The sequence below is a fragment of the Camelina sativa genome, chromosome 14, assembly GCF_030686135.1.
Source record: "Camelina sativa cultivar CO46 ecotype springtype chromosome 14, ASM3068613v1".
NCBI lineage: Eukaryota > Viridiplantae > Streptophyta > Magnoliopsida > Brassicales > Brassicaceae > Camelina > Camelina sativa.
Window position 1 is genome coordinate 12591665 of NC_141893.1, and position 16933 is coordinate 12608597.

Here is a 16933-nt window from a genome sequence, read left to right on the forward strand (position 1 = left end):
AATAATTAACAAATACCAAAATAAGATAAAATAAATAACACTAGTAAGAACTAAGAACTAATCATCGTAATTTATCTTTTTAATCGTCTAGAATATTTTACCTGCACTAAGTTTTGATGTTAAACTACATCAATATCAGATATTTATTTGTTTTTTTTACTTCTAAAGTTAAAGTCCGTGCATAATGCTGGTAACACCAACTGTTAATTTTTAAGTACATAATTAGTTAGAATGCCGCCATTATTAGGACCAATAATAAAAGAGATAAGATCCATAATTGCGTAATAGTGAATCTTGACCTTATTAATTGAAGTCCGTTCGTTTTATAATTTACGTGAAACATAAATTATTATAACTGGACGAAAATTTAAGCCACCTGAAAACAAAAAAATGTTCCATCGAAAAGGTAACTCCATTCTTGCATTTGTTTGAGAAAAGCCCCAAACTTTACAAATATACATTAAAAATCCCACTTGTTTGAATATAGGAAAACAAATTCTAAAAAAAAAATATATATTTAATATTAGAAAAATACCTCCGAATCAGAAAGCATAGATACGTTAATGATGAAGTCTCTCTTCATCACACACCAACTCTGCATATTAAAATGTTCATATTTCTATTCAACAAAATAATAATACTAATAATCATCTTACTATATAATAATCAACAATATAGCAAAATTAGCATAGATATTGTTGAAAACAATATAATAATAATATTCATATTGTTTTTACTAGTAAAAGTTAAAATAAATTAATATTAATCCTCACGTTATACAATTAGGGTTATTTATAAACATTTTAGTAGCGTGAAGTACAATTTAGGAAAAATTACTAAGTTAGGGACTTGAATGGTAAACGTTGAAAAAGAAAAGAGTTATCAGAATGAGCTCTTTTGTCTGCATCCAAAGGCTCTGCCTTTAATCAGAGCTTCGGTCACGGTTTCCAGAAGTAATTACGATCACATAAACACAAAAGCCCCAAAAAAGCTCGAGAAAAGAGAACTCTGAAGAATCATACAGAGAGAGAGAAAGAGAGAAAGAGAGAAAGAGGAGAGATTTAGCTAAGTAGCAGCTTTGTTGCGGTGCAAAGAAGCAAATCTGACAGTTCTCAGAAACAAGAGAAGGGAGGCAAGGAATCGAAGATTTGGTGCTTCTTTCTGAAGAAGCAAAGTAAAATGCTATACCAATTTTAACATTTTTCTTCACTGAGGAAGAGAGAGAGAGAGCAATGGAATCGATCTCACTTGGGTCTCTGCTCTTTTGATCTGTACGGGGAATTAAGCTTCTTCCTTGTTCTCAAGTTTCGACCTTTTTTGAGGAACTGGGTTTGATCCTTTAGGCCGAGATCTTTCTTTTTTTTTTTTTTTTTCTGAAGAGGCGTCTGGTTACTTTTGGTAAGTTTCAAGCTTTTGCAAATGGGTAGAAATTGGCAAGTTCCAGTTGCAATTAGAGCAAGTTATTGAAGGATTAGAACTAGGGTTTCTATTATAGAACAGTCTTACTCTGTTACGGAGTTGATTTTAAATTGTGCAGAAAAAAAAAATTTGGGTCTTTAGGTTACTTCTGGGTTTTTGTGTTGAGATTTGACTTTGTGTCTTCAGAAGCTGATCCCATTTTATGAATTATCCTTTAGTTGAATTGACTATTGATTCTTTTCAGGTGGTTCAGTTTAAGACCGTTGAGTTTCAGAGATATATGTTTGGATTCATATGTGATCGGATAAGACGCTCCTATTGGCCAGAAGTGGATTGTGGTCTTACCGGGCTAGCGTTTTGTTTGAGTCTTCATTAGGTAGGATAGTAGCGATGCCTCCTTCCCCGGCATTGAGATGCTCTCCTGGGAGGGAACTTCCTGGGAAGAAACACAGACGAGGCCACAGCATTGAGTATGGGATACTGTTCAGAGATAAAGACGACGATCTTGCCTTGTTTAGTGAGATGCAAGACAAAGAAAGAGATAGTTTCTTGCTTCAGTCATCTGATGATCTTGAAGATGCATTTTGTAAGCTTTTTTTTTCTTTATTGGCAGCGTTGTTTAAGGAGATGATTGGACTTAGAGATTGTTTCTTGCTCCAGTCATCTGACTGTCATCATGATTCTTAACTTTTTTTTATCCTTCTATTTTGGACATTTTATCTTCAGCTACAAAGTTGAAGCACTTTTCGGAGTTCACCATCCCTGTTCAAGGAGAGAGTAGCAGATTGCTCACTGCAGAGGGAGATAAGAATGACTATGATTGGTACCTTTCTTATTTAACTTGGATCGTTTCTTATTTTCTTTCTGGTTCATTGTTTTGACAAATCTGTATAATTATCTATAAGCACAGTCGAGATTGAATTTGAATTGGATATCTTCCTTACTTTTAATAATTCTCAAAGACATTTGCTTCTCCAGCTTCTGATTCCATAAACTTCTTGTTGGCGTTACTATAACTATTTTTGTCAACAACTGTAGTAATCTGTATTTTACTCTTTTGGATGCCTATAATTCTCCTATTGTTTCCACTCGTGGTCTTACAAAGCTTACTGGATTACCAATGAAAGGTTGCTGACGCCTCCAGACACACCACTTTTTCCTTCATTGGATGACCAACCCCCAGCAGCTAGTGTTGTGCGAAGAGGGAGACCACAGAGTCAGATCACATTATCTAGATCATCCACGGTATCCATCTATACTAAATTGAATTATATTCTATGTATAACATTGTAGATCTCCAATCAGATCTTGTTGCACTTCTTAATTTACTATGTGTATTTGTAGATGGAGAAGAGTCGCGGTAGTAGTAAGGGCAGTGCAAGCCCAAATCGCTTAAGCACATCACCTCGAGCTGACAATATGCAGCAGATAAGGGGAAGGCCATCTTCAGCACGCCATCCTAGTCCAGCATCTGGTCGACGATCAGCTACCCCAGTTAGGAGGATTTCTCCTACTCCAGGGAAACCTTCAGGACCTGTATCAAGATCCCCGACCCCAACTTCACGAAAGATGAGCACTGGGTCAACTACCACGGCGTTGCCAGCTGTCAGGGGAACTTCTCCTGTGAGTTCTAGTCGAGGCAACTCTCCTTCACCTAAAATAAAAGTGTGGCAGTCAAACATTCCTGGTTTCTCCTTGGATGCGCCACCAAATCTCCGAACTTCTTTGGGTGATCGACCAGCATCCTATGTAAGAGGTTCTTCGCCAGCATCCAGAAATGGCAGGGATGCAGTTTCAACACGCAGCAGAAAATCTGTTTCTCCTAGTGCTTCCAGAAGTGTCAGTTCATCTCACAGTCATGAGCGTGATCGGTTTAGTTCTCATAGTAAAGGCTCTGTAGCATCATCTGGAGATGATGATCTTCATTCTTTACAGTCTATTCCTGTAGGTGGCTCAGACCGTGCAGTTTCAAAAAGAGCTAGCCTTTCTCCAAATAGTAGAACTTCTAGATCTTCAAAGTTACTGTCACCTGGTTCAGCACCGAGAAGGCCGTTTGAGTCTGCTCTTCGTCCCATGGTACATTTTAAGCAGCATACCATTTTTGTTTTAGTCCACGATTCTATGATTTTTCATTACCTTCTAAAAGTTCATGTTTTACTCTACTTGTATCAACATGTTTGCACCCCTGGCTTAGTTGTCTAACATAGAACCAGCAGTCTACGAGAACATATCAAAGAACATTGTTGTCAAGTCTTTCATATCTACCACAAAAATAGCTTGTAACTTAGGTCACATTTGTTTTCTGTTACATTCTATAGAGTCCAAGTCTCTCCTGCCTGGATTATAGATAGCATACATTAACTTCAATAGTAATTCTGGTAATTTCTCCTTATTGAATCTGCAAAGATATGTGAAACTTTATTCATGATCTACATTTTTCCTGCAGGATCATCCTAAAAGCCATCATAGCATGTTTAGGCCTCTTGCTTCTAGCCTTCCTAGCACAGGCATTTATTCTGGGAAAAGTAGTTCGTCTTACCATCACATTATGTTAAGACATTCTACTGCAACAGTGGGGAGCAACTCAAGTTCTGGCCAAGTTACAGGATTCATGCCAGACACTAAAGGGAATGATCCAGTCCCTGTATTCCAATCTGAAGTTGAGAATTTGGCTTTTCCGGATAAACATGGAGAAAGTACTGCCTTTGGCATGGTAAATTTATCAAATGAAAGTAGTAGACATGAGAGTCATGAGAGTTCTTTCAGTGATCAAGTTGGTGATATGGATCAAGGTTATGCTGTTGAATGTGAGTCTAGCGGGAATGAGGAGGTCAGCCACCATGATTTTGATGTTGAAAACAGTTCGACTCATGGTAGTCTTCATGTAGGCAGTGAATTTTTAGAAGGGGTCGCTCTTGAAACTACGGAGGTCTGTGTTAGATGTGGTTCTCACTATCGGGCTACTGAAGCAACGATAAGCGAGATAAATATTTGTCCAGAGTGCAGGGAGGAACACATTTTCGCGGAAACAGGTTCCCCTGGAACAACAAGAGCGCTTAATGATAATTCCCCAAAGCAGTCTGAGGATATTGTTAATGAAAACAAGTTATATGTTGAAAATATTCCTGTGATAAATGTGCTAGAATCGCTGCCTGCTGTTATGGTTGAGGCAGAGATGATGGAGACACGAGAAAAGATTGAGCAGTGTGATAATTCCTATGAGCAAGAACAATATCATCTGCACGAGAGCTCTATTTCCAGGGCTTTGGAAGAGCAAAATGTGGATACGCCCAATTACCAGGATGGAACTCAGTCTTCTAATGGTCTATTGAGTATAGGCACAAAAGATTCTCAAGCTCAGCTTTCTGATAAGCATCATGATGTTAAGATTGAATCTTCAGGACGTGGAGACGTTCCTTTGCTTATAAAGAGATCGGTCAGTATGAAGTCACCTGTTGTTCAAGCTAACACCTCTAGTTGTTTCACCAGATCATATGAGGGCTTTTCTTATTTAAGGGATAGAAGTATTAGTCTTAGAAGCTCCACAGAAACTGCTTCCGCATCGTCATCCTGGGATTACGGTTCCTCTATAAGAAAGGGAAGCCATATACGACAACGAAGCGGTAGTACACTTGACTTGGAAACTCATAGGTACGATACCAACTCCAAGTCCCTAAGCACCATGTCATCATCATCTGGCATGTCAAGTCACGCTTTGCAGGCTCTAAATGTCATGCCAGAGGACAGTTTTGAAGTGTGTACTGCCCAAATGACATGTACGCAAGATGAAACTCACAAAGAATCTCACTCTGAAATCCAAGATTCGGAGTGTAAAGAAACCAATGTGATGAATGCTGATTTCGGTGAAAGCGTTGGATTAGTTGGTATTTCCGCCAATGAAGTTGGTGATCTGGCAGAGCAGAATCCGGTGGTAAATGACAATGGATGTTCTGAAAATGGAGATGATGTAGCCAATACTGTGGAGACAAGAGAGTCACCGGCACATGTGAGGAGCATATCGGATTTAGGAGCATCAATTATCACTGATGACAGCTCTTTGAATGATCACTCTAGGCTACAAGAAAAGGATGGAAACGAAATTCCACACGGTTCATCCACCACAACAGCCTTAGACATAGAACTTGAGAGTTGTAGATCCGAGACACCTAGTGTAGGGGTTCATGATGAAGTTCCCGAGTCAGGATGTAACCTAAATGCAGTGGATGACTGCTCAGAAAAGAGTATGGCACATCCTTCTGTGGACCACCACAACTCCTTGGTTCCCGCAAATGAAATTTTAGGTAATTACTCAGCTTTCTCATCTGATACTGGCATCTCACTGTGCTTTTACTGTCGTTTGTTACGTATATTTTCTTACAACCTTGCGTAAGTTTAGACATGGTTTTTTCTGGTCTCTGTAGACGAGTCGACCGTGCGTGTGGAGTGTCCCGGTGGAAAAGAGCCGAGGAGCCTCACGCTGGAAGAAGCCACTGATACAATACTGTTCTGCAGCTCCATCGTTCATGATATAGTGTACCAGGCAGCAACATTAGCAGTGGATAAAGCAAAGGATGTGCCAGATGAAGAAGAAATGTTGCATCCAACAGTGACAGTACTTGGGAAGTCGAATGCGAACAGGAGTAGTTATGGACTTGGCGGTGGAACGAAGGCGAAGAAAAAGAATGCCAAATCCGCAAAAGCAAGTCGGAAACAAACGGAAACAGAGGAGAAAACACAAGTAGTTGAAATAGAGAATGATGAAAATGCAGGTGAAGCAGTGATGATACGGAACGTAGGAGTTCCTCCTGGTAAAGGAGCGAATTTGAAACCTCCGCCTAAGCTGGAGTCCAAATGCAATTGCTCAATAATGTGATATGATTCACTCTTTCATAATTTTTTTTACCTAGTAAATTTTTATGTTTGTTTGTTTATAAAGTTTGTGGTTGTTTCTTTTTGTTGTTGTTTCGGTTTTGTTTGTGTTTCTTTTGTAAGATTTAGAGGTATTTACGTTTGTTGCAGCTAATTTGTGAGAGAGGGATAAACACGATTTGGGTTGCCGGTTAGTGGCATGAATTGTAAAGTTTTTGTTTTGATTTGATTATTATTATCTTGATTATGTGTACCAATAAAAACTCTTATATGGACGCTGTTTGTTCCTTCATATGAATGGTATATATTATCTTTGTTTGTGTTTTGCATATGACACACACATTCAATATAGGGATTTCACAAATAAATCCATAATCTTTATTTGCACTTGCACTATATTATGATGGATTACTAGCGTTCAGATGTTTGCGAGTAGGGACCAAAATGGGAAAGGAAAAGGAAAACTAAGAGCATCAGTACATACATACACACCACACAAAAACAAATTCACCTAAACAGTTCAAACACAAGATATATAACTTATATTATCTGATCAACATCTTCAAATAGAACATATAAAAAATCATTTTTTTATTGTTTGGTTGTGTTTGCAAGGAGAACCAAATCATCCCCTTATTAATGCACACACATACGTACGTTAATAACTTGTATTCAAAACCAAATTCACCTAAAACAGTTCAAACGCACAAGATAGATATATTATCTGATCAACATCTTCAAATGGATCTTGTCATTAGTCAGACAGCCATGGGCGTTTTTGAGACCTCTAGGGATGGTTTCCGAGAACACTGGGCGTTAGTCCCTTTGATGTCCTCAGACAAGTTAGAACTGAATTAAAAGGGTTCCTCCTTTCAACGGCAGGCCTGGTGTCCAGATGTAGGGACCAAAATGGGAAAGGAAAAGGAGAACTACTGAATCATCCCCACGATTAATGCACACACGCATACATATACGCTAATAAATTAACACTTCCTTGTATTCAAAACACACACGACACGAAAACAAATTCACCTAAAACAGTTCAAACGCACAACATATATGTATATATATATATATATTATCTGATCAACATCTTTTTGGATCTCCAGTCCGGAGTCTCTTAGAACGATGCTCGGCATCTTTATCACTCCAAAAAGAACCCTTGAGAGTCAAACATCCCGAATGCGCATCGATGACTCTTCTAATGATAGCTTTGCGTTCAACATGGTCACCAATCTCATGATCAGCAATCCATGGGGACTTGGCCAAGCCCTTAAAAGTAATGTAGACATGTGCCCTTCTGGCATTGAGTCTCTCATCCGGGGGCTTCTGATCTTCTTCCTCAATTTCTATCACAACTTTCAGAATCTGAAGCTTGGGCAGACCAGTCTGCAATATCATCTGCAAGCAACATTAACAGTTTTGGTGATCGTTAATAATTTATTACCAACAGTCATATATATGGTATGTCATTGTTATGCAAAGAGAAAATTACTTACACCAAACATCCCTCTATCAGTTGCACAGATCAAAAGTTCCAAATAGAGAGAAATCCAATCAGTGGTTTGCCACTCTGATTCCTTGAGCTGCAAAATTAAAACATGAAAAATATGTGATCAGCACTACTGCTTAAAATGATTAAAATGATCATGCTGTGTGTTTCTTAGTAATAATAAAAAAATCTTACGTACCACGTAAAACCGGTTTCTATCATCATTCAAAGCATGATCCGAAGGCCAATCAGGCAATCTACCTTGGAAGACGATGACACCATCTGACACTGACACTGCGCTACCATGAAAGTGAGGTATGAAGGGCTCCTTGGGGGTCACTGCCGCTATGCAACATTATTAATCAGCAAGTGAGATTTGATTTTATAGTACTCTCTTGATCACTTGTATTTAAAACAAAAAAACAAAAAAATTATTGCACCACAATTATATTAGTCACCTTCATCTTGATTTTGGACTACTACTTTTTTCGGTCTAGCAATAGAAACGGCCAAATCCATAACTGTGAAGTTCCATTTCATCAACTTTAACCTGAAAGGTTTGCTGGAATGGAGGGATAGCTGCTGGATCGTGTGCAAGAAGAGTAAAGTAGTAGGAAGACACAAAGCTCATTGTCGTGATGCCTTTCTGTACGGCATCCAGCTTGAAATTTGTCCCCTGAGAGATCAGATGAATTCTAAGAGAGAGTTTAAATTCTTGGATGTGGTATAACACAGGACATGTTGATGAAGCACCAAATATATATATACCAGATTTTAACCCGCGGTACACCACGAAACAATTTTTTAAAAAATAATAACATTTTAATTTTGTTTTTGTTTTTTATATTTAGTTTGTTTTGTTTAACTAAATAATAATTTTGTTTGGATTATCAATTATTATAACAATAATAGGGGAAATAAATACATAAATATGTAATTTAATTATAAGCTATTGTCGGATTAAATCACAATTTTACTAATGATTTAATTGTTTTACAAATTTTAAGTTAAATTACCCTGATTTAATATGTCTAATATTCTTATATTAGTGGTATTGACCAAATAATTAAAGGAAGATTTAACCCGTGTTTCAAAACCGAATTAATAATATTTTATATTTATACTAATGTTAATTCAAACTGTCATGTTAATAACATGTCCCGCTATATAACAACAAAACCGTCATATTAGTGGTTTAACCCGTGTTTCAAAACCTTCATATTAGTGGTTTTAATGTTGTAAATAAAACAAATTAAATAACCAAAACTTCAAAGGCATAACGCAAAATATACTTCAAAAATAATAATATAGATAGAATTATAGATATAGAGGTAGAGAGAGAGAAAGAATAGTTATTGAATAATGAATATTACCTGCAAAATATGAAGGCCCAACAAAGCATAACGCTCGAGCAAGAGCTTATAAGTAGTATGACGAATACCTTGGGGTCCACAGTGGAAGGGAAGCATTCTCCTAAGTACTACTGGACTTCGATACTCATCGATATCAAAACCCTAATTAAAGAAGACCCCCCATCATCAATCATCAATGTAATTAATCAGAGTTAGCCTTTCCTAAAAGCGATATATATATATATATATATATATATAACCCTAGATCTAACAATATATACACTAATCAGTTTAGGTAGCAAAAATTCACCTCGTCTTATTAGAAAAATTCTTGGGGGTGAACCACTCTTATTCACTCCCTCTTAATTAACCAATCAAAATACAACAAACTGCGATGTCATATCATATTTATAAAATAAATCAAAAATTAAAATAAAAAGACGAAACAAGTTAAGGAAACCGATTATGTAGATTTTTTATTAAGGAAATGATGTTGGTTTAGGTTTATAAAATAACGATTAGAGTTTAGATTTTACAATTAAACGAAATCATATGACGGTTTGGGTTTACAAAATAGTGGTTAGGGTTTAGTTTTTACAATTAAACAAAATTATATGTCGTTTTGGATTTACAAAAGAGTGGTTAGAGTTTAGGGTATAAATTTTATAATTAAATGAAATTATATGTCGATTTGGGTTTACAAAAGAGTTGTTAGAGTTTAGGGTTTAGATTTTATAATTAAACGAAATTATATGTCGGTTTGGGTTTACAAAAGAGTGGTTAGGATTTAGATTTTAAAATTAAGAAAAATTATATGTCGGTTTGGGTTTACAAAAGAGTGGTTAGGGTTTAGATTTTAAAATTAAGCAAAATTATATGTCAGTTTGGGTTTACATAAGAGTGGTTAGGGTTTAGATTTTAAAATTAAGCAAAATTATAAGTCAGTTTGGGTTTACAAAAGAGTGGTTAGGGTTTTAGATTTTAAAATTAAGCAAAATTATATATCGGTTTGGGTTTATAAAATAGTGGTTAGGGTTTATATTTTAAAATTAAGCAAAATTATATGTCGGTTTGGGTTTACAAAAAAGTGGTTAAGGTTTATATTTTAAAATTAAGCAAAATTATATGTCGGTTTGGGTTTATAAAATAGTGGTTAGGGTTTATATTTTAATTTTGGTTTATAAAAAGAGTGATTTGGGTTTAGATGTTATAATTTAAAACTATAATATAATGTTTAGAATTAATAATTTTAAAATTAATTGATATACAGAATTTGTTTTCTTAATCAATAATTTGTTTCCTTAAGTAAGAGAGGGTGAATAAGAAAGGTTCACCCCTAGGGGTGAATCCAAAAATTGTCCACTTTATTAACGTTATAATAATTATTGCGATTGTAATCATTTGTTACTCAAACTCGGCTGTGTCATTTAAATTTAAGAGATCATATAGTCTCTAAAGATCTATTAAAATAGGTTTGAAGATTTTTATGGGATTAAAAATTTAATGTGTAGAGATGTTGCCATAAAGCTATCTATGACAATAAATGTATCAAATTAGGTCAATTTAAATAGTTCCATTAAATGAATTTTCAGGAATTATTATTTTAGGAAAATAGTTAGGAGTTAATATTGTAAATAAAACAAATTAAATAACAAAAATTTCGAGGGCATAACACAAAATATACTTCAAAAATAATAATATAGATAGAATTATAGATATAGAGGTAGAGAGAGAAAGAATAGTTATTGAATAATGAATATTACCTGCAAAATATGAAGGCCCAACAAAGCATAACGCTCGAGCAAGAGCTTATAAGTAGTATGACGAATACCTTGGGGTCCACAGTGGAAGGGAAGCATTCTCCTAAGTACTACTGGACTTCGATACTCATCGATATCAAACCCTAATTAAAGAAGACCCCCCATCATCAATCATCAATGTAATTAATCAGAGTTAGCCTTTCGTAAAAGCGATATATATATATATATATATATATATAACCCTAGATCTAACAATATATACACTAATCAGTTTAGGTAGCAATCCCATAAAGAAACAACACTATATAACCTATATAATTTAGGGTCAAGAATATAATTTATGTGTGAATAAAGAGCAACAAAATTAAATCATATGGAAGATGAAAGAATATTACATCGGATTCCGCCGCTACACGCCAGTATATTATTATTTTGAAATAATTTATTTTTGAAAAAAAAAACTAAGGAAAAAAAAATGAGGAATAAATCACTTAAAAAAAAAACACAATATTTTTAGAAGATAAATAAAATGGCGGGAAAACAAAAGGGAAGAAGAGCCCGGAGGTGGCAATGGCAATGGCAATGAACCTTACACACAAAATAAAAAACTAAAATTCTCAATTCCTCCCACAAAAAAAAAAAAAAAAAAAAAAAATTCAATTTCCGATGGATTCCGATTCAGACCCCGATGGTTCTCACGTCTCCGCCACTCCTCCCCGAGACCCATTTCCACCACCTCCTAGACCTCCTCAGCCACCGCCAGTCTCCCTTAAAGTTGCGTCTTCTTCTTCTTCTCACTCGAAGCCCAAAGCTCCAAATCCTTCACATAAAGCTCCAACCCAGTCCTCTCTCCCTCCTCCTCCATCTCCCTTATTCACCAATCTCCCCTTCCGGATCTGCGAATCCAAACCCGTTGTGTTCTCCTCTTCTGTTTCGTCCTTCGCCAGACTCCGCAGCAGAGCTTCTCTCACAACATCTGACGAGAAATTGAAACCGGACGGCGCCGATTGTGTGGTGGAGCCACCTCCGGTAGTAGTGGCAGTAAACGCACCTCCAAAACCCGTTAGGAGAAAGCCTCCCAATCTAATCACCGATACTATAACTTCTCCGCCGGTGAAACCTCCGGTGTTTCGTACCACCGGTAACGGCGAGGGTAATTTCGTGAAATTGAACTTAAACGGCAAGAGAGGGAAGAAGTTTCCCAGCAAATACAAGGGCGTCTCCAAATCTAGAAGCAGTTACGCTTTCAGAGGGAAGAGATACAAGAAGAAAGAAGCTGATGGCCAAGGCGAATCCTTGTTGGAGGAAGACTCTGATTTGCAGAAACAGGTTGAAGATGAAGCTAATGGTTTCATCAGCTCAGTCGAGGATGCGATTCTTGCTGTAAAGGCTGAGGCTTCTGATGAGAATCTGACGAAGCTGTTGAATTTAGTGTATGGTTATGATTCTTTTCGAGATGGGCAGTTGCAGGGGATCAAGATGGTTCTTGGTGGGAGTTCAACCATGCTGGTGTTGCCTACTGGTGCTGGTAAGTCTCTCTGCTACCAGGTTCCGGCAATGATTCTTCCGGGAATCACGCTTGTAGTGAGTCCTTTGGTTTCGCTGATGATCGATCAGTTGAAGCATTTGCCTTCAATTATTAAGGGTGGTCTCTTGAGCAGTAGCCAGGTGTGTGTCACAACATGTTTTTTTTATATATATTGAGGTCGTTTTCTTGTCTTTAGAAGTTACTAATGGAGTCTGCTTTGGGGATTTGTTTCAATAGAGACCTGAGGAAGCAACAGAAACATTGCGGAAACTTAAAGAAGGCATAATAAAGGTACGTTCTGTTAGGAAGTTTTGGACGGCTTTACCTTTGATAAGACTGTGTGGTATTGTTTAAGGAACTTAGCGACGTGATAAGCTATTTGATTTGGAAATACATTCATTGGTTTTATTGTTTAATTTCAGGTTCTCTTTGTATCTCCCGAGAGACTTCTCAATGTAGAATTTTTGTCAATGTTTCGCATGTCTCTATCTGTGTCACTTGTTGTTGTGGATGAGGCACATTGCGTATCAGAATGGTGAGCTTCTTGTCAACTGGTAGACTGCGTTTCTCTGTTGACTGTAGTATCTACTGTTTTTCCTTGTTTTTTCTGTCTTGGTGATTAAGAGCTACTCTAAACAGGTCTCATAACTTCCGCCCTTCATATATGAGACTCAAGGCATCAATGCTGTTTTCTGAACTCAAGGCAGAATGTATTCTTGCGATGACTGCAACCGCCACTACAATGACTCTTCAGGCTGTCATGTCTGCACTAGAGATACCGTCAACCAATCTTATTCAGAAGTCACAACTGAGGGACAATTTTGAGTTGTCTGTCTCATTGAGTGGAGCTAACAGGCAAGTGCTTTGTTTATATTTTCACCTTTTGCTCCTCCTCTAGTTGTTACTGAGTGAGATCTGAAATTAAACAGAATGAAAGATCTATTGATTTTGATGGAGTCTCATCCATATAAGGAGATTCGAAGCATCATTGTGTACTGCAAATTTCAGGTGAAAGTACTTAATAATCTACAGCCTTTTTTTCACGCTTTACAAAATACATTTTTGATGTCTTACTGTATCATGCATGATGCTAACTTAAGCAACTTTGGGCTGTGTTTGCGCAGTATGAGACTGACATGATAAGCAAGTATTTACGCGATAACAACATCAATGCAAAGGTTGGTTCCATTTTAAAATATCCGATATACCTGTATCTATGGCTGATTACACTCTAATCAAGCTTAACTCGATCTATCCAGGGTTATCACAGTGGTCTTCCTGCGAAGGACCGTGTTCGCATTCAGGAGTCATTTTGTTCCAACAAGATTAGAGTGGTGAGAAAACAAGTTCACTGATTTCCATACGCTTTGTGTCCAATTTACACATCCGAACTACCACTGAAAGTTAAGCAGATGTCAGTATTCAAATATTTTTTATGTTATGGAAGGTTGTTGCAACTGTGGCATTCGGCATGGGACTTGACAAGGGAGATGTTGGAGCTGTAAGTCTAATGCAAACCCTTAGCATGCTTGAACATATCTTCAACTACTCGCATCTTGTATAATAGTATACATGCTTCTAAACTTTCTGAGTCTGCTTTAGGTAATCCACTTCAGCGTGCCAGGCAGTTTGGAAGAATACGTTCAGGTTCAAACCTTTTTTGTTTCCAGGTTCCTTTTCAAGCTTAGTGATCACTGTGCACATAACGTTCTCGGGAAACTGATTGAAAATGTTACAGGAAATTGGACGTGCTGGTCGCGACGGGCGATTGTCTTATTGTCATCTCTTTTATGATAATGAGACATATCTAAAGCTTCGGAGTCTTTCACACAGGTGATTGGTGTGGGAATTATCGTCTGTCGTGGCATTGAATTAAGAGGATTTTAAGCTTACCTTTGCTTTTTCCCCTTCTTCTTCAGTGATGGTGTCGATGAATATGCAGTTGGAAAATTTCTCACCCATGTGTTTTCCACTGAGACAAAACAACATGAGAAGATAAGTTCGCTAGTCATTGAATCTGCCTCTCTCAAATTTGACATGAAGGAAGAGGTTTGTTTAAAAACTTAATGTCATTTCTTGAAACCCATTGTTCTCTACCTTTATATTATCAAGTGTTTGATCTTGTGAGATGGTGGGCGGAGAAAAAGGTTTTAGAAAGGATATTCTGAATTTTCACTGTGGATCTGGCAGGTTATGCAAACGATTTTGACACATTTGGAGCTGGGGGAAGTTCAATACCTACGTATGCTTCCACAACTTAACGTCTGTTGCACTTTGAATTTCCACAAGGTAGGGAAGCTGTTATCTGAATACTTTCGTGTTTAGTGACAAGTTCCACTATATTATGTTAATGGTGTATGTTCGAGAATTTTGATGCTCAGAACATTGTTATGCTATATGTGCAGTCTTCTCCAAACACTCTGTCTGCACGAAATACCATAGTTGCAGCAATTCTGAAGAAGTAAGTATTTATTCAGTTTCTTCAGCTTTGCTGGTCAAGCGATTCTGTAGAAGTATTAAAGTTGCAGCAATGCTCAAGACTTCTCTGTTGTGTTTAGGTCTCACGTGAAGCAAGGGTTGTATGTCTTCGATATACCAGCTGTGGCCTCTAGTATATTTGTTGCAACAACAGATGTCTTGGCTGAGATTCAAACTCTGAAGGTTGATAACACTTTTCTCTCAAATATGAATCTGTGGCTTAGTACGAGATATCTCAAGTTTCATTTCATCTTAATAAGCATATTTATCTAAACAAGGGAGACATGATTGAATTGCATGCATTAAAAGTGAAGAAGAAACTTAAGTCTACAGAACGGAAGGACATATGAATTGAACAGAACTGATAGACACATGAATTATCTTCAGGAGTATTACTCTAGTACAATATGGAAGAGATAATTAACTAGTATGGTTTTGTAATAAAGTTTGATTATATCTCTCTATGGACTATTGGTATAGACTTAACTGAGAAAATTTAACTCCGAGAAAAATGTATATATTAATCATGTTTCATCTGTTTTGTTCAATTGCTTGCGTTCTGTTAAGAACTCTTTTGTGTGAGTTCCACTTGAAATCATGAATTTAATTGATATTCCTGATCTCTAATTGATGGTGTTGAGTACTTGATCTTGAGGTTGATTTTCTAGCGCTGTTAAGATCTTGTTCGTCGATATGTCCTTAAAATCATTGTAGATGAAGGGGGAAGTGACATACGAGTTGAAGGACCCTGCCTTTTGTTACACAATCCTAAAATATCCAAGGGAAATATGTTCATTGTCCAGTCATCTTACCAAGTGGCTCACAGAGATTGAAAGTTGCAAAGTAAGTTCTTAAGTTTATCAACTGCAGCTAACAGCTCCTCACTCTTCCTTGGTTTATCTTGACATAAGTTCCAACATGTTTGCTTATATGTAGCGATAATTTTGCATTTGATATAGGTGAGAAAACTGGATATTATGTCTAGTGCAGCTGTGGCTGCAATCAATGTCTCCAACACTTCAGAACTTAGTTTTGGTGCCAAGCAAACTCTGAGCCTGCAAAGCAGAATTTTGGATTACTTCAATGGTGACGATAAGTGTGACACTCCGAGCAAGACGACTCAAAATTGGTACTAACAAGATATTTCACTTCTATTCACATAGATATTCCAAATTTCGAATAGTGCATAGCAACAAAGGAAATTAAAACTGGGGCTGTTACATACCTTCCCCTCATTATTTTGGTTTGTCAAAGTCTTCTTTGCATGAAATTGATCAACATTATATTGTGGATGCAGCGCCTTTCTACGAGCAGACATAAAGGTGAAGATCCAAGAAGCCACATTGTTGTTTATACTTTTTTTATTTTGCCTTGTATTCAAAGAATGTTCAGTTAATGTTGTGGGGAAAACAGGTGTTTTTGCAGAGTAATCGCCAGGCCAAATTCACACCAAGGGCCATCGCGAGAATAATGCATGGAGTTGGAAGTCCAGCCTTTCCAAATTCAGTCTGGTCCAAGACTCATTTCTGGTATAGTCATCATCTAAACCAAGCCATGCGAGTGATTGTTTGATGATGGATGGTACATGTGATTTTATTGAAATATGGCTTTGCAGGGGAAGGTATATGAGCGTAGACTTCCGTGTGATAATGGAAGCGGCACAAACAGAACTGTTCAATTTTGTTGACAGAAATGCAGCTTTAGCTACATAGAAAACATTATCGAGTGGGACATGAACATCTCCACAGCTACTTGACCAATAAATAAGGGAGTCATTGTGAATCACAAGGTAAGGTCACATATTCTTCAGCCCAGTTCGGATGAGAATGATTGATAGCAATTCTAACTTCTAAGAGAAAGATGTAAGAACTAGAGGCTTTGAGTAGATTATGACTGGAATAGAATATATATACTAGAAACTTGAGCTTTGAACTTTGTCTGGATCAAAAGCATTTTCATTTATTTGTGTGTATTCTAACTTAAGATTCATTGAAATATTTATAAAGAGAAATTTTGTCATACGACAATGGAGGGT

At 36.9% G+C, this 16933-nt stretch overlaps 2 protein-coding genes and 1 pseudogene across 5 annotated transcripts; 2 read left to right on the plus strand and 1 right to left on the minus strand.

Moving 5' to 3' along the window:
• The first annotated feature begins 843 nt into the window (after positions 1 to 843).
• LOC104741389 (uncharacterized) lies at positions 844 to 6551 on the plus strand. Of its 3 annotated transcripts, none has more exons than XM_010462246.3 (7): positions 844 to 1271; positions 1664 to 2005; positions 2146 to 2242; positions 2547 to 2664; positions 2764 to 3495; positions 3866 to 5720; positions 5841 to 6551. In XM_010462246.3, exons 2-7 carry the CDS (start codon positions 1810 to 1812, stop codon positions 6290 to 6292), a joined length of 3450 nt encoding a protein of 1149 aa, XP_010460548.1. In that variant the 5' UTR covers positions 844 to 1271; positions 1664 to 1809; the 3' UTR covers positions 6293 to 6551. The 3 variants fall into 3 exon arrangements, with proteins under 3 accessions (XP_010460548.1, XP_010460547.1, XP_010460549.1); XM_010462245.3 differs by having other exon boundaries at positions 866 to 1398; XM_010462247.3 differs by having other exon boundaries at positions 882 to 1329.
• Positions 6552 to 7374: 823 nt separating this feature from the next.
• On the minus strand, positions 7375 to 10991 carry LOC104743572 (putative UPF0725 protein At1g28500; annotated as a pseudogene).
• Positions 10992 to 11414: 423 nt separating this feature from the next.
• LOC147928112 (ATP-dependent DNA helicase Q-like 5) lies at positions 11415 to 16917 on the plus strand. Of its 2 annotated transcripts, none has more exons than XM_087484755.1 (19): positions 11415 to 12560; positions 12658 to 12711; positions 12843 to 12955; positions 13060 to 13275; positions 13350 to 13428; positions 13545 to 13598; positions 13680 to 13754; positions 13868 to 13921; positions 14023 to 14067; positions 14159 to 14253; positions 14340 to 14469; positions 14611 to 14709; positions 14826 to 14881; positions 14979 to 15081; positions 15613 to 15741; positions 15858 to 16027; positions 16196 to 16220; positions 16312 to 16427; positions 16514 to 16917. In XM_087484755.1, the coding sequence occupies exons 1-19, from the start codon at positions 11559 to 11561 to the stop codon at positions 16608 to 16610; spliced, it is 2712 nt and encodes a 903-aa protein (XP_087340881.1). In that variant the 5' UTR covers positions 11415 to 11558; the 3' UTR covers positions 16611 to 16917. The 2 variants fall into 2 exon arrangements, with proteins under 2 accessions (XP_087340881.1, XP_087340882.1); XM_087484756.1 differs by having other exon boundaries at positions 11471 to 12560; positions 12843 to 12974.
• The last annotated feature ends 16 nt before the right edge of the window (positions 16918 to 16933 follow it).